The sequence below is a fragment of the Heterocephalus glaber genome, unplaced genomic scaffold, assembly GCF_053883595.1.
Source record: "Heterocephalus glaber isolate CG9 unplaced genomic scaffold, H.glaber_assembly_v1.0 deba00001431, whole genome shotgun sequence".
NCBI lineage: Eukaryota > Metazoa > Chordata > Mammalia > Rodentia > Bathyergidae > Heterocephalus > Heterocephalus glaber.
The window spans coordinates 4,031,699-4,055,954 of NW_028258295.1; the positions used below are offsets into that span (position 1 = coordinate 4,031,699).

At 34.3% G+C, this 24,256-nt stretch overlaps 2 protein-coding genes and 1 pseudogene across 3 annotated transcripts; all 3 read left to right on the top strand.

The window, feature by feature from the left end:
• Positions 1–166: 166 nt before the first annotated feature.
• On the top strand, positions 167–3,632 carry LOC147827815 (olfactory receptor 8G50-like; annotated as a pseudogene). The gene is made up of 2 exons (XR_015451796.1): positions 167–288; positions 2,328–3,632. The product of XR_015451796.1 is annotated as an olfactory receptor 8G50-like (transcript).
• A 9,878-nt stretch (positions 3,633–13,510) lies between these two features.
• On the top strand, positions 13,511–14,458 carry LOC101721255 (olfactory receptor 8G50). Its single transcript, XM_004870927.2, has one exon. The coding sequence runs from the start codon at positions 13,517–13,519 to the stop codon at positions 14,456–14,458; it is 942 nt and encodes a 313-aa protein (XP_004870984.2). The 5' UTR covers positions 13,511–13,516.
• An 8,210-nt stretch (positions 14,459–22,668) lies between these two features.
• LOC147827816 (olfactory receptor 8G50-like) lies at positions 22,669–23,601 on the top strand. Its single transcript, XM_087212553.1, has one exon. The coding sequence runs from the start codon at positions 22,669–22,671 to the stop codon at positions 23,599–23,601; it is 933 nt and encodes a 310-aa protein (XP_087068679.1).
• Positions 23,602–24,256: the final 655 nt, after the last annotated feature.

Consider the following 24,256-nt stretch of genomic DNA (forward strand, 5'->3'; position numbering starts at 1 on the left):
TAGAAAATGGTCCTATTTCTCTATCAGAGAATATTAATTTAATTAAAAGGACTTTAGTACATAGGATTTTATGGGGTAAGCTAATATGAGAAGAGAAAAACTACAGGGAAATCATGAGTTAAAATTCAGTGCCTAACAAACATGCCTTTGTAGATTAGCTATGTCACATGATACTTGTTGCAACATCATGAAGAAAGCTTCATTGTGTTTCTCTTCAGCAGTCTTCCTTGACCCCCACTCTTCACCAGCACCATGATAGCTTTGTTCCTGTGGACCTATCTCACCATGGTATTTGTTTCATTGTCTATTCTGTCTCCCTAACCCCTTCCAGATTGTAAAATCTAAGGAGTGGAGATTCTACATCATTTATTTCTTTATTTTGAACACTCATAGTAAATATTTTGCTTATGTTGTCACTGTTAAATTGTTGTAATTGTGTGCTCATATACAATTTAACATATCTTAAACATTTAAATATTGTTTTCTTATCTAGGGCACTTGCACAGCTGAGGGTATGTCCTTGATGAAAATGTTTTCATTTCTTTTTGATAATTTATGTATCTCAAATATGAGAATGTTTATTCAGATACTGGGCCATTTTAAAACTGGACTATTTTTCCATTAAATTGTTAAATTATAAGAAATTTTAAAATACATTCTCAGTTCATTTCTTCAGTTCAATTATTTGAAAAAAATTATTTTGTTTTATATGTTGCTTTTAAATTTCTGGATGGGGTTCTTTAAAGCACAATATTTAAATTTTTCATGTTGCACACTTTACTATTTTTTCTAATTTTAGCCTCTTGTTTTGGTATCTCATCTATGAAAGTATCATCAAAGCCAAGGTTGCAAATATTTAGTCTTGTAGTTTTCTTTCCCCGATGTTTTTAGAGTGTTAGATCTTTTATTTATTCATATGACCCATTTAGAGTAAATTTCTGAGAATGGTGTGGCAGAGTTCCAAACTAATTCTTTTTTTTAATTTTGGTACCGGGGATTGAACTCAGATCCTTGCGCTTGCGAGGCAGGAGGGAGAACCACTGAGCTAAATCCCCGGCCCATCCAAACTAATTCTTATATGTGTACTTATTGAGTTGTCCATTTCAGCATCATTGTTGAAACAATTATCATTTTCCCATTGCATTATCATAAAACACTTATAACAACTGAGTTTATCATGGACGTGAGTTTATTTCTGGACTGTCACCTCTATTCCATTGATCTGTATGTGCACAATGATAATGACTCCAAAGTGTCATGGTCACTGGAAATTTGAAGTAAATTTATAGATAAGGGAATGTGCACCTCAAATCTGACATTTATCTTTCAAGTTTGATTTGATTAGTCTAGGGTCCTTGTCTTTTTACAGAGGTTTTATGATCCTTCTGTTAATATGTGTAAATATCACAGTGTACATTTTGATAGGAATTACACTGAATTTGTTGATTAATTTAGAAAATATTTCAGGTTTCACAATATTGATTCTTTTTGTTCATCAACAGCGATGTCTTTCTCTATAGGAAAGACATTAGTACTGTTCAAAAATGTTTTGTAATTTTATGTGTGACAGCCTCCACTTCCATTTTAAATTTATTCTAAGGATTTCATCCATTCATGCTACCTCTAGTGGACATTTTATTATTCATTGCAAAGATATAAAAGTACAATTGAGTTTATATTTAGACCTTACATTCTATGATGGTGCTTAATTTTAGTTCTATTAGTCTTTTTTTTCATAGATTGTCTCACATTTTTTCTATGTAAGATTATGACATTTACAAATAGAATGAAAGAATAATGAATTCTTACTTTCTAATATGGATGACTTTTATTTAATTTTGTAGCCTGATTTTTCTAACTGGGTTCTCTGGTATACTGTGGAGTGACAATCCGGGAGTGAACAACTTTTATGGTTCAGTAATGTAGGGGAAAATCTTAGTCTTTCACCATTATGTGTGACATTGAGTGAGGTTTTTTGTGGATGCTGCTATTTTAATGATAAAGAATATTTTTGTCCCACAGGAGGTGAGAAAATAATTAATCAAAGATAGTCGGGGGAGCACATCAAATAAGTTAGTAGAAATTACATTTTGAGTGTTCAATAACTTGCTATCAATAATCACTCTTACAGAATGAAACAAAAAAAAGATAGTTCTATGTGCTATATATTTACAAGTCCCATGGGAATCTCAAGGTTGTTGATATATTTAGGTGAGAAGTTGGGAGAAAATTGGAGATACCTGGATGAAAAGAATAAAATTATGTTTCACACTTCATTGTTCAGACATAAATACTAATTTCAAAAATTTTCTTCCCTTCCTACATAGATAAGCAGAAAGAAATGACACAAGAAACTCATTCTTCAGTGACTGACTTCATCCTCACTGGGTTAACAGAGAAACCAGAGCTCCAGCTGCCCCTCTTCCTCCTCTTCCTGGGAATCTATGTGTTCACAGTGGTGGGAAACCTGGACATGATCATCCTGATTGGGCTCAGTTCTCACCTGCACACCTCCATGTACAATCTCCTCAGCAGTCTGTCCTTCAATGACCTCTGCCATTCCACTCTCCTTACCCCCAAAATGCTGGTGAACTTTGTGGTGGAGAAGAATGTCATCTGCTACCCTGAATGCATCATTCAACTCTACTTCTTTTTGGGTTTTTGTTATATCAGAGTGTCACATGCTTTCTCCAGTGGCTTATGACCGCTATATTGCCACATGTAGCCCCTTGCTCTACCATGTTACCATGTCTTCTCAAGTGTGTTGCTGGATGGCTGCTAGGGTGTTTAGCGTGGGCTTGGTTGGTGCCACACGGTTTGCATGCTGAGAGTGGATTTTTACAAGGCTGATGTAATAAACTGCTACTTCTGTGACCTTTTCCCACTACTGGAACTCTCCTGCTCCAGTGCTTTTATTAATGAGCTAGTGGTTCTGTGCTTCAGTGTTTTTAATATTCTTCTTCCAAGTCTGACCATACTTACCTCCTAGGTCTTTATCATAGCCACATCCTCTGCATTTGCTGCACTGAGGGCAGGTACAAAGCCTTCAGGACTTCCAGCTCCCACATCTCAGCAGTTGCTATGTTCTTTGGTTCTCTAGCATTCATGTACCTGCAGCCCACCTCAGTCAGCTCCATAGACCAAGGGAAAGTGTCCTCTGTGTTCTATACCATTCTTGTTCCCATGGTCAACCCCCTGATCTGTAGCCTGAGGAATAAGGATGTTAGATTTGCCCTAAAAACATCCTTGACAAAAGAAGTTTCCTATGAAATAGAGTATTTTGCTTTTATAAAAATATATTTCTGCATCAATGGTAAAGAAATAATCCAGAGACAACAATACGTGTCCACAGATCTTGTAATTTCTGCTACTACTTAATTATTTGGATGCAAAGTACCAAGGGTACAGGTAGATTGATGGACTAAAACCCACATAGGATAGCAGTTCTTTAGGATGGCCTAGCATCCACCTACCCAGAACAATTTATATCTCAACTTTATAAATTTCAAATGCCTCCATGTTTTCATTATGCTTTATGTGTATGAAATATGGCTCTTTTTAAATAATATTTATATAAATTCAGTAAAGAAATATATATGCTTCAAATTCTCTTGTTTCAATAGTTTATGTACCCAGCCTTCTATATTAAATTTTTTGCAAGCATTTTTGAAAATGTGATCTCTAAAATAAATAATTTTTACCATTTGGAATATACACAATATTACCCCTAATATTTACAAAGTGTGTAGGACTGTGTTAGGTAATATGCGGGTACAATATGGGAGATAAAACTTTTCCTACCATGAAGGAGATAGCAGCATATTGAAAGACATAGGCAATAATAAACAGTGACAGCTATGTTAGAAACATTCTTTTATGTGTATCTATGTAACATTCTCAGGATGATGCTACAACCTCTAATATCCTGACAATTATATATTCCTTTTTCCATATTCCAAGGAGACATTGCTTTTAAAAATATTTCCACCCACATGTATAGTATCTCTGATTTAGAACTGATATTCATTTACTATTCCATTCATATGGGTTCCTCATTCACATGGAAAACTTAAAGTTGACACAGTTTTTTCCTCTCTAATGACAAATACCTCTGCTACACAAAACTCACTTTCTATTCTTAAAAAGAGATTGAAGAGAATATCAGACAATGGAAAGATGTCCTTTGCTCATGAGTAAGAAGAACTCATCTAGTGAAAATGGCCATACTTGCTAAACTTCTATATAGATTCAGTGCCATCCCAGTTGAAATTCCAATAGTGTATTTCACAGAACTTGAGGAAATAATCCAAAAATTCATTTGGAACAAGAAGAGACCTAGAATAGCAAAAGCAATTCTAGACAACAAAGATCAGGCAGGGGGTATCTCAACCCCCAACTTGAAACTATGCTACAAAGCTAGTGTGATAAAAATAGTGTGCTACAGACAAAGAAACAGACCCAAGGATCAGTGGAATAGATTCAAAGATGCAGAAACAACAGACAAACTCAGCTACCTCATTTTTGACAAAGGTACCAAACACCCTCACTGGAGTAAGGATAGACTATTTAATAAGTGGTGCTTGAAAAACTGAGTTTCAACTTGGCAAAGATTAAAAGTAGACATATATCTCGCACAGTACACTAAACTAATATCAAAATGGATCAAAGATGTAAATATTAAAGGAGAAACACTAAACCATCTAAAAAATAGTTTAGGTAGAACTCTTGAAAACATTGGTGTAGGAAAAGACTTCATGAACAAAACATCAGTTGCATGTGAACTAGCACAAAGAATCAACAACTGGGATCTCATCTTATTGAAAAGCTTCAGCACAGCAAAAGAAACCACCAACAGAGTGAAGAGACAACCCACAATGTAGGAAAAAAATTTTATCAGATGTTCTGCAGACAAAGATCTACTATCTAGAATATATAAAGAACTTACAAACATCTAAAAATGAATGCCTTATTTTCTATGGACTGAGAAACATGTATTTTGACAAATACATTTCCGTTTTTTCAAATTGAGACTCTATATGTCACCTTGCAGACAGAGACTCCAACTAGAAACCTTGAGGTGGTGCTCCTGGGAGACAATTGTTCTCAAGATCAAAACTCCGTAGCTCTCATGCCTTAGATTTGTAATGAATTTTCTTATGTCTGCCTAACAGTAGCCTCTTGGCCATCACATGCATCCATTTGATTTTAGGGCCACTTGTAAATAGCAAGTCTTGGCTGTACTCTTCCTGAAGCCTCTAAGCTTGTAAGCCTTCACAAAGAGCTGCATTGAGACAGCATGAACACCTGCAAATAGCATCATATTATTTCTTGTCACCCTCTGCTACAGTGTGCCCGGAAGCACAACACAGAGCTATTTATTCATCTTTAACACAGTATGAACATTTCACCTGGATCAGATGCATTTGTAAAATCACTTGTCTCATCTAAAAGGTATAAAACAATGCTTGGTTTGTCCTCAGCTTGCCCTCAAATATGTCACATGAACACATTAAAGCAAGGTTGCCTCTATCGCACTCTGTAAAATAAAACTATTAGTGAGAAGCGAGACTCTTTCCTTCTTTGAAAACAAGCAGAATTCTTAATTTTCTATGTTCTAATCCCTTATCTTCACATCTCATTATTTTATCCTACAAACATTCTATATGCCTGTATCTATCTGTTTATTGGTATATATTTATGTGATACATATATGAGTACATGCAACTATATGAAATAAGTGAATATTGAAATTGTACTGTATTAATCGGTTGTAAAAAGTTTGTGTGTATATGTTCTTATGTTTATTACTCTGGGTATTAAACAACAGCCACAAAATTTTTTCATGTTAATGACAATACATATACATTTTTATTTATGCAATTTTGTTATATTTCAAAAATAAGTATACACAAAACAATTAAAAATTATAATAGAAATATCTGAACTGTTGCTAATTATTCTGAGAATTGTGAGAAAATAAACTGTTGGTATATTAACCTAGACACTAGATTCCAAAACAGATCCTGAGATCTAACATAAGAAGAAAAGCTGCTACAATAAAAATAATATTATGAATATATATGATATATAACCTAAGTTTATAGAAGAATACATTTAATCAAAGTTTTAATAAGTGAAAAGGAAGGACATGATAGAATGCCTACATTATAACACTAAGCAGTGTTTTTAACTTGAATAATTTTCTCAAACAGTTTTTTCTTTCATAGTCTTTCATTGATTTGTATTTCACTGATAAAAGCATGTATTAATTTCCAAATGAAAATAGTTATTCCCTTATAATTACCATTTTGGGGAACATCAAAATGTCCCTAGAGATAATTATACTCAGAAATAGTTTTTGCCTTCTGTAGTATTTATGGTTAGGTTTCTTTGTGCTTCACACCCACACATGGGTGTAGGTATGCACACACTTACACATATGTGTACACATACCATGTTGACTTCAGCCAAAAGTTTATTATTTTGGGGTGGTTCTGTGATTCATCAGAGAAATATATTTCTTTTATATTTCTGTTTTACAGGGTTTCATGTTTGCTATCAAAGAATCACTGCAGATTTCCTTCATTTCACTATTAGCCTGGAATATATGGAAGGAGAAGGAAATGTCCTCAAACCTGAAGAACAGTTCCTGGTGGTGACAGACCTCACTTCCACCTCTATCTCTTTGGTTAGAGCCTAGTTACACAGACAAACCCAGATGCAAGAGGGATTGAGAAATGCTGGATGATTTAGATGGCATTGGGCCAGACTAAGATACAGGACCTTTTTTGTTGTTGAGGAAGAGAGAATAACAAGAATAATAAGAATTTATTAAGCATTCTCTAAAATTTATAGACAAATATTTTTAAATTTAAATTTAAATTACCAATTGAAGTATTTTCCAATATTTAATAGATGATACTTATGTTCCTCTCTAGAGTTTAGCATTTGATTTAGCACTGCATCCAAGAACTTTAATACTGCTCATTGTGATTAAAATAAAATGTGTAATGTATGAGGAAATATGCAATATATTACTAAATGTACAGATCCACCAGAAAGGTGACTATCAGGCTGGATGGAGTAGTCCTTGTAGTATCCTAATAATTCTCTGCTCCTTCCTATAGCTTTGCCATCATGCTTGAGGCTTCCTCATTCTGAAATAGCTTTGGACTCCACTCAGTTTCATCTTTCTAAATTTCACACTGCTTTCAATAACAAACAGAAATGTTTCATTCTAATGCATTTTTCACTATTCCAAGTTCTAATAAGGAATACTTATGATTCATCAAAATCTAGTAATGAGGATGCCTCCTTTCTTTTTTGCTATTCCTTACTATTAGTGAATATTCAGGCATGCTATACTTCTAAAAATCATCAAATTCTTGAGAATAATAATTGTACCATGACTGCATAATATTTCTAGGTCTCAGGTTTATTCATGATCGATGAGCAAAGTTTTTCATGAGGTTTATGGATTATTCTGCTAGTATGTTTTTACTCCTCAAAATTTACAAGGTATAACCAAAGTATTTTTTAAAATACACTTTTAAAACACACATTAAACTGCACACCTAACAAAATTAAAAAATATTCCAAAGCAAGTTTACTTAAGAAAATGTATATCAATTATTGTTAAATTTATACATTTGATTAATGTTCAGTAAAAATATTCAACATAATACTATTCACAAATACTCTAGTATGAAATTATTTTGTTTAATATATGGTTTCACTCTATTAACTTATCACTAAACTTCTTCAAACAATTTCAGCAAACATATTTTTATTCACTGTTCTTCAACCTTTCTCTTATTTTAAGAAGGAAAAATAGCCCTTATTTCTCTTTCTTAATCTTGCTAAGCACTCCTTGGGGGTTTTTGGTAGTATCTAAAATATTTTACTTTGGGAACGGAATTAAAACTTCTTTCGTTCAGTCTCTAAGGTAAGATATTCCTTAATGATTGTTTTGTGAATATATCATATTATGTTAAAATGAATAGTACAGATCAATGAAAATAAAAACTTTCAAATATTACAGGCATTGGTGGCTATCTTTCCATTTCTATCTCCTCTTGTGATAAATCACTTTAGACAATTCACTTAATGTATGCCCTAGAAACTTCCTGAAATTTTGAATATTTTAATGTCTTGACATGAAACTCACTAGATTTCTAACAATATCTCTCACATTGTTTATTTCATCCATGATCAAACAAGAACGTGGCTTTACATATGTGTCATGATACTAAACACTTGAGAACCAATGGTGTGAAAGGGAAAATCTAATTGTTGATTTTCCCCAGAGTTGATGCTTGTGGGGTAAGATTCTAGTGGGAGATCATTAAGTTGTTTATTCCTAATCAGACTCTTATTGTCTATATCCAACATATAAAATCCACACATTAACCAATCTTTACAGAAAGCCTCACTGGTTTGGGCATCAGCTTCATCAGGAAACTGGATTAGTGACTCAAAGGGTACCTTTGATCTGTCACTTCCTAACATCTCTGTTTTTCTGGGTAAAGCAGTGGAGAAGAAAAATATCCCAAACTGAACTCTCTGGGAAGAAGGAGGGTATGTCTGAGTCCCAACCATAACTTTTAAAACCTTATAATCTTTAGCTGGATTTTCCCTCCAGTGCTAATAAAGATACACAGGAATACTTTTCTGTCTCTACCTATCCTCAATCTAAGAGCCACACTCTCTGATGAGCACAGGATCCCTTATTATCTCTTTTCCCCTGAAATATAAAATTATAGCAAATAATTCTTTGTTTACTCATTTCAACTCAGAAAGTGTGAAGGCCTTGTTTAGTTGGTTTGAATCTATGTTAACTTATCCCTAAATTTCTCCAAACAATTTTTTTTCCTTAAATTCTTGTGTTGGTACATTTTAAGTATATAATATGTTTACGTTTATCACTGTGTGCTTGTGTCTATTCTCCAAACAATTTTACCAACCATATTTGTATTGAGACTTACTATGGCAGGCACTATATCCTGAACTATATTGAATTTACAATTAGTGCAGAAGAAAAGGTAGTAAATTACTCAAAATCATACAGAATTAAGTATGTGTCACATATGAACATAATGAACGTGTTCATCGGCAGATAGAAAATGGTATTTTTAAGTGGGATGTCACTCTGAAATATCTTAACTGAAGGACCTTAACTTTTAATTAAGCTTTCATGGGATAAAGAAGAATGGAAAGAGAAACTGAAGAAACATTATGAATTAAAACTGAGGGTGGACCAAAGGTCCTTTGGGGCAATAGTTATATCCTGTGATAATTGTTAGGAGAAAAAAGAGGAAAAACTTCGTTTCTCTTCAAAACCTTTCACTGAGCCCTACTCTGCACCCACACCATAATAACTATGTTTCTGCAGGACCTGCCTTGCTAAGACATTTATCCCACTGTCAAGCCTGCCTCCTTGGCCCTTCTGGATTGAAATATTTTAGAGGGCAAGGATTCTGCTTAATTTATCTCTATCCTGAATGCTCTCAGGAACCTTTCAATAATAATTTTTAAAATTTTAATGCATTTCCCTTTCACGGCCTAAAATATTTTCTTGGATGGTTTTCTTCATATAAATATTCATTATTATTTTCTATAAATATATTTACTTGTATGGAATTATCTAAGTTACTGACAGAATGCTATTTTCAAGACAAGACTAAGTGTATATCTTGTGGAATAAAGAATAAAGAGGGCCAGGGATGTAGCTCAGCGGCACAGTGCGTACCTGGTAAGCACAAGGTCTTGAGTTCAAAAGAAAAGAATGAAGTTTTGACTTTCTCATTAGTTTTTAGATGTTACCCAAGTTCATCTGACTATGAAATGTTCTTCTCTACTCTTTACTTAAAACACATAACTCCGTCATGTCTGCAAGACTACAAAAGATTTAACAAATACTTTACTGAACTGGGAAAACTATGATTATTCCACTCTTTTACTCTATCAATCTAGTAAAAATTTACTGAAACAAAAATTCCATGTCTACTCTAGCAATCTTAGGATGGTTTTGAGTCATCATTTTTTACATAAAAATTCAAAGATATTTTTGTTCCTCAAGGGAAATCTTTTATTTGAAACAATAGGGAGAACCCAGTGGATAATACTCTAAGTGAAATGAGCCAGTCACAAAAGGATAATGCTACATTATTCTACTTATATGAGGCATCTGTAACAGGCAATCTCATGGAAGCAGAGAACAGAATACTAGTTACCAGGGGCTGGAAGGTGAGGATAAACAGGGAGGGGTTTCATCATGGGTTCAAATTTTCATTTCTATTAGATGAGCAAGTTTTAAAGATATTCTGTACATGACAGTGTAAGGCCTGCCTGTAGTTAGCAACGTGGTATTGTGTACTTCAAAAATTTAAAATGGTAGGTAGCATGTTAAGCATTAACCTACCTAAGGACACTATGGGATGTGATACATATATTGCTTGCCTTGATTGTGGTGGTGGTATCACTAGTGTTTGCATATATCCAAACTTATCAAATAATGCACATTAAATATGTGCATTTCTTTGACTCAAACACTATATTCGACCACAATGAACCTAGTAAGAAATGAGCAAAGGAATAAACAATACCTTTAGTTCCCTTAAAAGTTTTGGCATTCTGCTTATGATTCACTCATCTCTAAAATGGATCTGAATGAAAGAAGCTCAGACAACGGACTCAGAGCAAGTGATTTGAGAAAAGCCATGGACATTCAAACAACCAGGTGGAATTACCAGAGTAGAACAGGAAGCAATTGGCAGGAAGAACATATGCCAAATTCAGACTTCATAGGGAAGTGGTCAGAGGAGATGGGTCAGAGCCCCACACATGCTGTCAAAGCTCCAAAGATGGGGATGCGCTTAAGTGAAATAAATAGGACACACATGTGTAAATACCGAATAGCTTCTCTGGTGTGAAAAAGTAAAAGTGTAAATAAGGATCAAAACATATAATTGTTAAATAGGAAGAAAAGGTCTAAAAGAGTATGGGAAGTGGGAGGGGTAAAGGAAAAAAAGAAGGGAAAAGAAAAAAATGTAGACAAAGTCTTTGTAAATAGGGAAGGGTAGAGGGGGTGAAGGGAGGGCAGGGGAATGGGGAAAAAATAAGAACCAAGATACATCATATAAAGGTACAAGATCCCAATGATGAATGTAACTGTACTGTATACCTAAAATGTACCAATAAAATTAATGGAAAAAAAAACAAAGATGGGGATGGTTGTGTGTGTGCCGCACACGCAGGGATGGCATATTTCTTGGAGAAAAACTTAATGAGCATATTTTTCATGAACATACTAGGAAAAACCTAGATGAGCAAGGCTGCCAAAATGGAGGTGAATTAATATGTTCTCATGGAATGTTTTATGTGGTCAGTATGGTTATCATTATTATTTTCTTGTGGTTTTAATTTTTATAGCACCTTTTTACTTAATTGTAACTCACATACAATTCACCATTTTCAAGTTTACAAATCAGTGTTTTTTTGGTATATTTATGGAGTTGTACAACTATAACTGTGTACAAATTGGGGACTTTTCAATACCAACTCAAGTAAAGCTCTGAAACCATTAGCAGTCCTATCCAATATCTCCTGTCCACAGCAACTGGCAGACAGAAATCTGCTTTCTGCCTCTAGGAATTTGCCAATTTTGAATCAAACAAGTGGATTCTGAGAATGGATGGCTTTTGTGTGTGGTTTTCCTCATCTCATATGTTTTAGGTTCATTCAGGGTATGGCAGATCTCATCACTTTATTCCTTTTAATTGCTGAATTCTGCTATTTTATTTTGATATCCTACACTTTAATTGTCCATTCTTCATTGGATGGGCATTATTTGGATTCCTCTCTGACTATCATAAGTAATGTTGCTCTGAAAACTCATGTACCAATTTTTGTGAGGATGTGTGTTTTCTTTCTTTAATATAAGTACCCAGCGGTGAAATTGCTCAACCACATTTTAATGCTACATGTTATAGTTTGAATAACTGCCAATCTGTTTCCTAACAATCTGTATCATTTTCAATACTATCAGCTATATATCACGGGTGAAATTTCTTCCCATTCTTACCAACAGTTATTTTCATTTATCTTTTGATTACAATCTTCCTAAAGGTTATAACATGTTGTCTTACTGTGGTTTTGATTTGAATTTCCTTAATAATCAGTGCTGTTATGAATTTCATGTACTTACTAGTCACTCACATATCTTAAATAAAGAAATGTTTATTCAGATCCTTTGACCATTTTGAAATTTGGCTATTTGTCCTTTTAACTTCTAAATTATGAGTTTATTTTTAATACTGACTACATGTTACTACTCAAATACAGTATTTGAAGTCATTTTTACCTTTTCTGTGTGTTTTCTTTTCAAGTTCTATACAGTGTTCCTTACAGGACAAAATTTTTCAATTTTCGTGTTCATTTTCCTCACACAGTTTCTGCTTTGGCATATTTTCTAAGAAACCTTTCCCAAATAAAAGGTTGCACATATTTTACTTATCATTAGAAAATAGCTCTTACATTTAGTCCTACAATCTATTTTGAGTAAATTATAGTAGATGATCTGAGAAAGAAGACCAAATTAATCTTTTACCTCTACTCTTCTAATTTTTCCAGCAGGATTTGATAAAAAAAAAAAGAATGTTCATTACCAATTGATTTATAGCATTTTATGTCATGTTACATGTGAGTTTATACTTTGTCATTACCTTCCATTACTACCTTGTTGTGGTCACTGTAACTTTGTAGTGCGTTTTCGAAAGGGGAAATATGTAACTTCAAATTCAATCCTTCTCTTTCAGATTGGTAGGATTACTCTGAGTTACTTATATTTTCATACAATTTTGTGATTAGGCTGTCAATATCTCCATATAACACAGCTGAGATTTTGTTAGATTCCACTGAATTTGTAGGCCAATTTCAGAAGTATTAAGATTTTCACAATATTGTATTTTTTCATCCATGGGCATGGATGGTTGTCCATTTATTTACTTCCGTTCAACAATGTTTTATAATTATATGTCCAATGATATACATTCCTTTTCCTTATTTAACTCCAAAGCATTTTATTATTTTTTGGATACTATTACAATTGTAGCTTTACTGCTCATTTTAAGTGTGCAGAAACACAATAGATTTTTAATTAACTTCTTAATTAGTTCTCATAGTTCTTTTTTATAGATTCCTTATATTTTCTATATACAAAATTATGTGATTTTAAAAAAGGCAAAGTGCTAGCTCTTGCCTTTTACATTCAGGGATAAGGTACTATTAATAGCCAATCTTATAGCATAGAAAATATGAATAGTTCTATCTGATATTTATTTACATGTCTCATATTTCTGAGATCTCAAGGTCTTTTACAGTTGATCTAGAGGAGAAGTTGGCTGAGAAATTCAGATACAAGGATGAAAAATAATTATGTTTCATATTTCATTGTGTGATGGTACAAAAATGACTATCTCAATTTTCTTCTCTTCTTTCATGAAATTCCTGGAAGGAAATGGCAGAAGGAAATCATTCCACAGTGAGTTACTTCATCCTTGCTGGGTTAACAGAAAAACCAGAGCTCCAGCTGCCCCTCTTTCTTCTCTTCCTGGGAATCTACATGTTCACAGTGGTGGGGAACCTGGGCATGATCACCCTTATCAGGCTCAGTTCTCACCTGCACACCCCCATGTACCATCTCCTCAGCAGTCTGTCCTTCATTGACCTGTCCTATTCCACTGTCATTACCCCCAAAATGCTGGTGAACTTTGTGATAGAAAAGAACATCATCTCCTACCCTGAATGCATCATTCAACTCTACTTCTTTTTGGTTTTTGTTATATCAGAGTGTCACATGCTGGCTGCAATGGCTTATGACCGCTATGTTGCCATCTGTAACCCTTTGTTTTACCATGTTGCCATGTCTTCTCAAGTGTGTTGCTGGATGGTCACTGGGGTGTACAGCATGGGCTTGGTTGGTGCCACAGCTCACACAGTCTGCATGCTAAGAGTGGATTTTTGCAAGGCTGATGTAATAAACCATTACTTCTGTGACCTTTTCCCACTACTGGAGCTCTCCTGCTCTAGTACTTTTATCAATGAGGTGGTAGTTCTGGGCTTAAGTGCATTTAATATTTTTCTCCCAACCCTGACTATACTTTCCTCCTATATCTTCATTATAGCCAGCATCCTTCGCATTAGCTCAGCTACAGGCAGGTCCAAAGCCTTCAGCACTTGCAGCTCCCACATCTCAGCTGTTGCTGTGTTCTTTGGTTCTCTCACATTTATGTACCTGCAGCCCTCTTCAGTCAACTCTGTGGACCAAGGGAAAGTATCATCTGTGTTTTACACTGCTATTGTCCCTATGCTGAATCCTGTAATATACAGCCTGAGGAATAAGGATGTGAACATTGCTTTAAAAAAGTTCTTTGACAAAAGAAGAGTCCCATTTTATTAGTCAGCTCTTGTTGTTGTGATCATGATAATTAGAAAGTCAGCTCATAGGAAGGAACATTTATTGTACTTTGTGAATGCAGAGATTTCAATCCATAGTTCACAGGTTCCATTGCAGAAGGTCATGATGGCAGAGGGAGTAGTTGCATATGCTGCTCATCTCATGGCACTCATTAACCAAAGGTAAGAGAAAACAGGAGCAAAGGCATACTTTCAAAGGCACACCTCCGCTGTCCTACTTCTAATTCCAGACCAACCTTCTGAAAGACCATTTAGTGATGTAGTTTCTCATCCATTGATGAGGTTAACCACCTATAATCTGATAACCTCAGGAGGTATCTATTAGTCAATTAAGAGTGACAAACAAGTATAGCCATCACATCTGAGAAAAAGAATATTTGCCTTATGTAAAAATTTATAATTTCTATGGGTTTGGTGAGGAAACATTCAGGCAAACATGTATATTGACAAATTATCAGATTACTCCTAGTACTAGTTTATTTGGAGAACAGATGTCGAAGGTAAGACTTGATTCACAGGATCAGGCACAGAGGATAGGACTTCTCTGAGATGTCCCAAAATCTATTCACACAGGATAACCTAAATACTTTAAAAATTATTTGAAGGACACTATGTGTGTTATTTTGTTGTGCATGCATATAATATTGCACAATTTATGTGAGACTTATTTATCTTACTTGAGATGGTAAATACATTTGGTGAGTATCCTATGATAATTTCAATATTTTCTTCATGTGGTTTTCTTAAGTAAGTTATTGGCAAACATTGTTGAAATTTGTTCTCTAAAAATAATGTCAGTCACATGGAATATACAAAATATAACTCCTAATTTTTACTACATATGTAGAATTATATTAAGAAATATGGAAGCATGTGATAGGTGGTAAGACAGTACTTACCCATGAGGAGATAACAATATTTACAATAATAATGAGGACTGAATATACTAGACATGTTTTGACAAATATCTGTGCAATTATCCTTGCTCCAAATTTTGGGAAAGATTCTACTTCCTCATTTTCCTGTCAATTCTGTGTTCATTTTCTCTTTTTCCGAAAAGATCATATTTTATTTTTTTCCCAAGCCATGTTATAGAAACTCAGATTTTATGTTGGCTTTCTTTCACTATTGCAATTAATACAAGTACATTACTCTCATGGAGATGACAAAGTTGACCAATTGTTTTTTGAGTAATGACAAGTAATCCTTCACCCAAAACTTAACTATCTACTCTGGAAAAAAATACTTTTGGGGGAAGAGATAAGATTTCCAACCAATAAATTTCCTTCTGTAATTAGCCCAATTATGGTGGGGCTCTAGAGAACTGCAACTCAAAGATTTGAGGTCATCTCCTGAAAGGTTGTCATTCCCCTGAGTAAGTATCAGTGGCACTTTATGGGCATACATGTATGTGAGCAATAAATTTTTAAAGATATATATATATTTATTTATATATATATTTATATATATATATATACACACTAATGTGCAACATAGTGCATATGTAGGTATTAAATTTGTATTGTTTTCATCTGCTTTACAAGGTTTACATGTATGATTTTATGTTTATTTCCTGGCCATTAAACGAACAACATTTAGATTTTTTCATATAATGGACAATAGATATAAACAACTATGACATTTTTGATATTTTTTCAAACATTTCTGTTTGTATAAAACTATTAATATATTTTTGGAAGAATAGAAATTTCTGTACCATTTTTAAGTCGTTTTTAGAATTCTGGGAAGACATGTTGTTAAAATATCAGCACAGATATTATATACACTCCAAAGGGTAAATGGTGCTCTGTCACAAAAAAATAGAAGTAGAGAACACTGAAGAACAAAAGTTATTGCAAAGGAGAAAAACAGGAAAAATATAAAGAATATAAAACATAACCTTACAGAAGAACACATGTAATCAAAGTTTTAATAATTGAGCACAATAGAGTAAGTAAACTTATTATAACACTAAGTAGTATGATTAGTGTAATGTTCTCAGAGTTTTTATTTCATTTCTCTGATAAAAGATACATTTATTTCCCAAGGAAAATTGTTTCTAAATTATAATCAGAATTTCCATGGACCAAAGTATGTCATATAAGCGGAATTAGGCATCCCTCATCTCTATTTTGCCATCAGCCAGAAATATACGGAAGAGGAAGAAATTATTCTTAACTCAAAGATCACTACTTGGTGGTAATAGGTGGTACTTCCACCTTTATCCCTTTAGTAAGGACCTGGTCACATAGATAACCCACATGAAGTGGGGTTGAGTAATACTGTAGTGACAGAGAACGATATGTCAGATAAAGACGCAGGATATTTTTTATTTAGGAAGAAAGAGAGAATAAATATTGGCGATGACCATTTCATTTACATTTTCCAATTTTTAGAGATTAAAAATTTTCCCATTTAAATTTCTAATGTAAATATTTTGTGATATTTAGAAAGATGACTCTGGGCTGTTGTTTCTGGAGCTTAGCATTTGAATTTAGCACTGCATCTAAGAAGAATAATACTGTTCAGTGTGATTTAAAATAAAATATGTGATGCATAAAATAAATGCATAATGTTTTATTCAGCTGGTGAGATGCACCAGAAGGCTGCAAATTGTGCTGGGGGAAGAAGTCCCTATATCTCAACAACTTTTGGCTCATTCTTATGGCTTTCCCTTCATTCTTAGTGTTCCCCATCCTGAAATTTTTTCTTGACCTTTGCTGTCTTTCCAGATTTTACACACCTTTCACTGACAATACAAATGTTCATTCTCATGTATTTCGCACCACTCCAGGTTATAACCAGGCACAACCTCTTGTGCCTCACTCATACAATTTGTTGTTGATTTAACATGCTCTCCAAAGGCTTATATGGTCAGAGGTGGGACTTTTGAATGGTGAATGAGTCATCACCAATGGATAAACCATGCTTGCTGAATGTGCTGCTGGGAAGGAGGCATGGCCTGCTTGAAGGAGATATGTCAGTGGGGGTGATATATGTAAGGAGGTATCCACATCCTGGGCCACTTCGCTTCTCTTTCTCTGGCTTTCTGGTTCCCCCCCTCTCTCTCTTTCCTTGCTGGAATGGGTTTACCAGCTTCCATCTATCAATCCCTTCTGCCAGGCTATTTCTTCTTTGGGGTTAGCCAATCACAGATTGAGTTGAGTTCTAAACCTGTGAAACAAAACAAATCCTCTCTTTTAAAGGCAAGTGTCAGATATTGTGTCTCATAGATTAAAAACAGACTAATATAAAGCTAAAATAAAAGGAAGTAAACAACATTAAAAGAGATTGAAAACAGACTGAAATACTGTAATATTGATGTCTCCTCTGATATTATTTACTATTAATGAATACTTGTGGGTAGTACACTTTCAAAAATTGTCAAATTATTAAAAACAAAAATTGTGCCTAAAGTTTGATCATTATTAATAAGCAACATTTTTCATGGGGCTTGTGAATTATTCTAAGGTTTTATCCCTTAAAACTTGAAGGACAGTCTTCAGCAATTTACAAAAAACACCTTTAAGACAAACATTAAAATTCCACATTAAAAAAACACCCTTAAAGTATTTCAAAATAAACCTAATGGAAAGGATTTATTGTAATTATTGCTTCAAATTTATACACTATTTGAGTACTGAATGAAATTATTATTTTTTGGGGGGGGGGCATATCGGGGATTGAACTCATGTCCTTGTGCTTGGGCAGCAGGTGATGAAACCACTGAGCTAAATCCCCGGCCCAAGAATGAAATTATTAAATATAACTTTACTCTCAAATAGTTTAATATAAAAATAATTCCCAAAATACATGTTTTCATTGTTCTTCAATTTGTCTTTTATTGTTAGAAGGAAAACACTCCTCATACTTCCTCCTTGTTCTTGTTATAGATCTTTGACAGTATCTATAATATTTAAGCTTGGGAAGTGAAGAAAAGCTGCTTTGATCAAGAGCCAAGCTAAAATATTCCCAAATGTACTAGTTTATGAACATAACATATTATGTGAATGTGATTGTGTGGGAAAATGAAAATAAAAATGTTCAAATCACACAGCTACTGATTCTTTTCTGATTTCTATTTTTCCTCTTGTGAGGAGGCACTTTGTAGAATTCCTTTAGTGCCTATCTTAGAAATGGCCTCAAAGTTTGAATTTTCAAATCTCTCAGCATGGTACTTACTACAGATGAAAGAATATCTCTCACATTCTTCCTTTTAATCCATAATCTAACAAGAGGAATGAATCACTCTATGAGAAAGAAATAAACACTTCAGAAGCAGTGGGGAAAAGGGTAAATTCTAATGGATTCGCCTCCCCAGAGTAGATTCTTGTGAGATGAGAGTCTAGTGGGAGGTCATTATCATTTTGTTCCTAATCAGACTCTTATTCTCTGTGCACAGCACATAAAATCCACATTGTCAGTCACCTTTGCGGTGACATAGATGGTTTTGGATGTCAGTTTCATCAGAGAATGGGACTATTGAGTCAAAGGATATTGTGGGGCTATGTGAACACTGAACTCCTTGGGAAGAAGGAAAGGTATGACCGAATCCCAGACCATGACTTTTAACATTTTTGACTCTTGCTGCAGTCTCTCTTCAAATATAAGAAGACAGGCACAAGGCTATTAAACTATTTCTACCCATCCTCATTGTGCACATAAAAAATATGTACATTTCTTTGATGAAAAACTTAATTCCACCTCAATAAAACTAGTAAGAAGCGAACAAGCAAAGAAAGCCTTTTCTCACTTAAAATATTTTGTCATTTTGCTTACGATTCACTCCTCTCAAAGATGGATATGACAAATGAAAGCTCAGACAACTGACCCAGAGCATTTTATTTGGGAAACCTCTATGAAGGTCAAAGGCATTCAAATATACAGGCAGCTTAGCAGAGGGGAACAGGAGCAAAAGGAGCAAAAAGCACGTGTCAGCATCAGACTTCCTAGGGAGCTGACAACATGAGGTAGTCAGAGCCTCACACATGTTGGGGCAGGAGAGAATGGAGTTTCTGGGATGGGAGACTCCAAGGGGGACAGTCTTGGGAGGGGTTAGGAACACAAAAAAAGCAGTCAACTGACCAATGTAAAAAGTCAGAAATACGTATAGTACACATTCAAATCATAGCAGTATGGAAGCTCAGTTTCTTTAATACAATATTTCATATTGTAGAGACATTCTTCAGCTTTTCCAGTGAAATAAATATCTGCCCAGATTTGGAATGGCGGTCCTCCCCAGCAGATGGCAGACTAGAGAGAAAAAGAAATCCAGTGTCACACATCACATTCCTGGGTTCTCATTTAAGTCTTCTGGACATTGTTTTTGACAGTCTCTTCAAGTAAACTGTGATTTATGTCATCATTAATTATGCTAATTTAAATTTTTTACTTGTTGACTTTTTTTCTCTAAGAAAAGACATAGTAGATATATTTTAAACTGAGCATGTGGCTCCCTTGTGTCTGTCTTAAAATTTCAGAGTTAGAGAGGCCTGTATTTTTTTTGTTGTTTATATATTTGAGAGAAAAAGTCTGTTAGTAACAGGCAGTTACAACATTTGAGTCAGTGTACCATACTTATTGTTCCTTTGTCTGGGAGAGAAACTTCACAAAGTTTGGAGAAAAACGGAAAGAACATGCTTGTCACAAAGACAGAGCCATACCCCAGATAAACCTAGATGGAGCAGAATTTCGGGATGGGGTTGAATTGGCAGGTTTTGATGAAATAAAAGTGTGATACCATTGTTATTCTCTTATGGTTTGAATTTTTATAACACATCTACTAAATTATAACACATAAAATCTGCCTCTACAAGTTTATAATTCAGCTTTTTTAGTATATTCATAAAGTTGTGCAGTCATAACTGTGTTCTAATTGTAGAATATTTTTTATTGCCACTTCAAATAAAGCCCTATAAACATTAGCAGTCACACCCCATAGCTATAGGCAGACAGCAAACTACTTTCTTACTCTAAAAATTTGTCCATTCTGGACACTTCACACAAGTTCAGTGACATGAGCTATGACCTTTTATGTCTAATTTCTTTCACTTTATCTTTTCAAGTTCATTCAGGCTGTGGGGGATCTTACAAGTTTAATTTTTTTGCTGATCATTGCTCCTTTATATCAATATTCTACATTTGCTTGTCTATTTGTCATTGTATTGGCATTGTGATGGCTTCCTCCTTTTGGATATTATGAGTTAGGCTTCTCGGAACACTCATGTACAATTTTTTTATGAGGATGTGTGCCATCCATTCTTTTGTGTGTGTACCCAGCAGTGAAACTGCTGGGCCATATTCTAACTTTAACTTTTACATTTTGAATATCTGCCAAACTGTTTCCTAACAGTGTCTACCATTTTACAATCCTTTCAGCAATGTATAGATTTTACATTTTCTTCACATTCTTGCCAAGACTTCTTTTTAACAATTTTCATATTATAATCATCCTGACAGATGTGAAATGTTGTCTCATTGTGATTTTAATTTGAATTTCCTTAATAATCAGTGATATAAATCTTGTCAGGTGCTTAATGATCATTTACATATCTCAAATAGGAAAATATATTTAGATTGTATGAATTTTTAAAAATCGGACTCTGTGTTCATTTAACTATTAAATGTAAGAGTTTTTATGAGTAGAGACTAAAAGTTCTTCCTCAGATATATTGGAGAGAATATTTTCTCACTTTCAATGTTTTCTTTACTTTCTAGATGGTATTCTTTAAAGCACAAAATTTTCAAGTTTTATATGCAACTTCCCATGTTTTTATGATACCTCTGTTTTCGTGGTATTATCTAAAAAAATCCCCAAATCAAGGGTCAGAAGTAATTTCTTGTGTTTTTTTAAAAATATCTTTCTGATATTGTTAGAGTGTTAAGATATCACATTTAGTCCTATAACACATTTTGAATAAATTTTTATGAATGATGTAAGAAAGAAGTTGACATTAATCTGTTTACTCACACTTCTCAAATTGTTTCAGCCTCTTTTGTTGAAAAAGTTATTCTTTCCCTATTCAATTGTAATAACAAACTTAAAATGATTACAGGCATTATAGATGTGATTTTATTCTTTGTCAATTCTATTTCATTGATTGATATACATGTCTACAATACTTACGGCAAGACTACATGTCTTAATCATTGTAAATTTATAGTAAGTTTTCAAATGACAATATGTGAGACATCTAGCTTTCTTCTTCTTTTTGAGGTTTATTTTGATTACTCTGAGTTCCTTACATTTTTGTAGAGATTTGTCATCAGCTTGTTAATGTCTCCATGTAATAGAGCCAGAATTTTTATATTATTGCACTAAATTTGTAGACCAATTTGTGAAACATTGCTGTTTTTAAATTCTTTGGACTTTTCTTTTATGTTCACGTGATATCTTTCTTATTATTAAGGACTTTAATTTCATTCAACAAATGTTTTGCAATTTCCATTGCAATGTCAAATCTTATTTATTTAAATATTAAGCATTTTATTCTTTATCTGGCTATTTCAGTGTGCAAAAATTCAATTGAGTTTTTCTGTTCGTATTATGTTCCACCATCTTGCTTACTTTTTAAAATTAGCTCTAATGGTTTTTTAAAATAAATTCTTTAGATATTTTATGTACAAGGATATGTGATTATGAAATAGAGAAAGGGTTAATTCTTTTTTTCCAATATGAGTGTGTTTTAATTTCATTTTTGGCTGATTGTACCACTTAGAACCAGTAGTATGATGTTGAATGTAAGTGAAGGAAGTGGACATCTTGCCTTGTTCATTATCTTAAGGGAAATCTTTCAGTTATTTCACCATTAAGTGTGGTATTGGCTGTGTTTTACGTGTGTGTGTGTGGTCACTTTGGCATAAAAAGTACTTTCCCTTCAGTGATGTTGACATGATTACAAATGAGTAATGAGAAGTTTGCATAGCAAATAATTGGATCTTGAAGGATTGGGTACTACGATACTCATTCTTAGAAATTAGAACAGAAATAATATAGTTTTATAAGATATTTGTTTTTATGTCATACAAATCTTCAGTCTCAAGGCCTTTGACTTCTAATGAGATGAGAAGCTGGCTGAAAACTGGAGATTCTAGGTTACAGGGAGCAGAATATCACACTTCACTGTTTCATGAGACAATAAACATCTTTTTCAATTCTTTCCTTCTCTTCTTACATAGAATTAACAGAAGAATATGGCAGAAGGAAATTACTCCACAGTGACTTACTTCATCCTCGCTGGGTTAACAGAGAAACCAGAGCTCCAGCTGCCCCTCTTCCTCCTCTTCCTGGGAATCTATATGTTCACAGTGGTGGGGAACTTGGGCATGATCACCCTAATTGGGCTCAGTTCTCACCTGCACACCCCCATGTACTATCTCCTCAGCAGTCTATCCTTCATTGACCTGTCCTATTCCACTGTCATTACCCCCAAAATGTTGGAGAACTTTGTGACAGAGAAGAACATCATCTCCTACCCTGAATGTATGGCTCAGTTCTACTTCTTCAGTGCATTTGCTATTGCAGAGTGTCACATGTTGGCTGCGATGGCTTATGACCGCTACGTTGCCATCTGTAGCCCTTTGCTTTACCATGTTACCATGTCTTCTCAAGTGTGTTGCTGGATGGTCGCTGGGGTGTACAGCATGGGCTTGGTTGGTGCCACAGTTCACACAGTCTGCCTGCTAAGAGTGGATTTTTGCAAGGGTGATGTAATAAATCATTACTTCTGTGACCTTTTCCCACTACTGGAACTCTCCTGCTCCAGTACTTTTATTAATGAGGTAGTGGGTATGGGCTTTAGTATTTTTAATATTTTTCTCCCAACTCTGACTGTACTCACCTCCTACATCTTCATCATAGCCAGCATCCTCCACATTCCCTCCACTGAGGGCAGGTCCAAAGCCTTCAGTACTTGCAGCTCCCACATCTCAGCTGTTGCTATATTCTTTGGTTCTCTAGCATTCATGTACCTGCAGCCTTCATCAGTTAGCTCCATGGACCAAGGGAAAGTGTCTTCTGTGTTCTACACCATTCTTGTTCCCATGGTGAACCCCCTGATCTACAGCCTGAGGAATAAGGATGTAAAAGTTGCCTTTAAAAAGTTCTTTGAAGGGCTAGGGATTTAGCTCAATTGTTCTGCCACCTGCTTTGCAAGCACAAGTTCCCAAGTTCAATCCCCAGTACAAAAAAAAGAAAAATTCTTTGAAAAAGAATTTTCTTGTGAAAAAGTCTATATACCAAAACTTTCTAATATGGATATTTGTTAAGCAAATAGTCCAGAGAGAAATATAGGTCCACAAATCATGAGATCACTAGTAGTACCTATTTAGAAGAAAGATAAGAAGTTTAAGAATCGATTTCCAGATTAGACACACAGAAGATATCACCTCACTGGGATGTTCCAAGTTCCATCCTACCAGAGGGACCCAGATCACCTCTAGTGATTTTAAAAACTTCCTCCAACTCCATATGATTGATTATGCTTTATATGAATGAAACACCACATTTTTTAGACCAAGCTCATTTACCTTTATTAATGTAATAAATATATTTTTTCAGTATGCCTTAATATTCCCAAGATTTTTTGGAAGTATGCTTTTTAAACTAATCATAATGGTAAAATTCCTGAAAAGGTGGTCTCTATAAGAGATCATTTAACCACTTTGAATGTATAATATATAACCTGGATTTCTTACTAAGTGTGTAGGACTATATTTGAAAATATGAAGGCACATAATGAATAAGATAGTTCCAGAAAATGAATACATAAAAATGGAATGG

Coding starts and splice junctions, on each gene's coding strand:
- LOC101721255 (XM_004870927.2), top strand. CDS start 13,517: ATGGCAGAAGGAAATCATTCCACAGTGAGTTACTTCATCCTTGCTGGG.
- LOC147827816 (XM_087212553.1), top strand. CDS start 22,669: ATGGCAGAAGGAAATTACTCCACAGTGACTTACTTCATCCTCGCTGGG.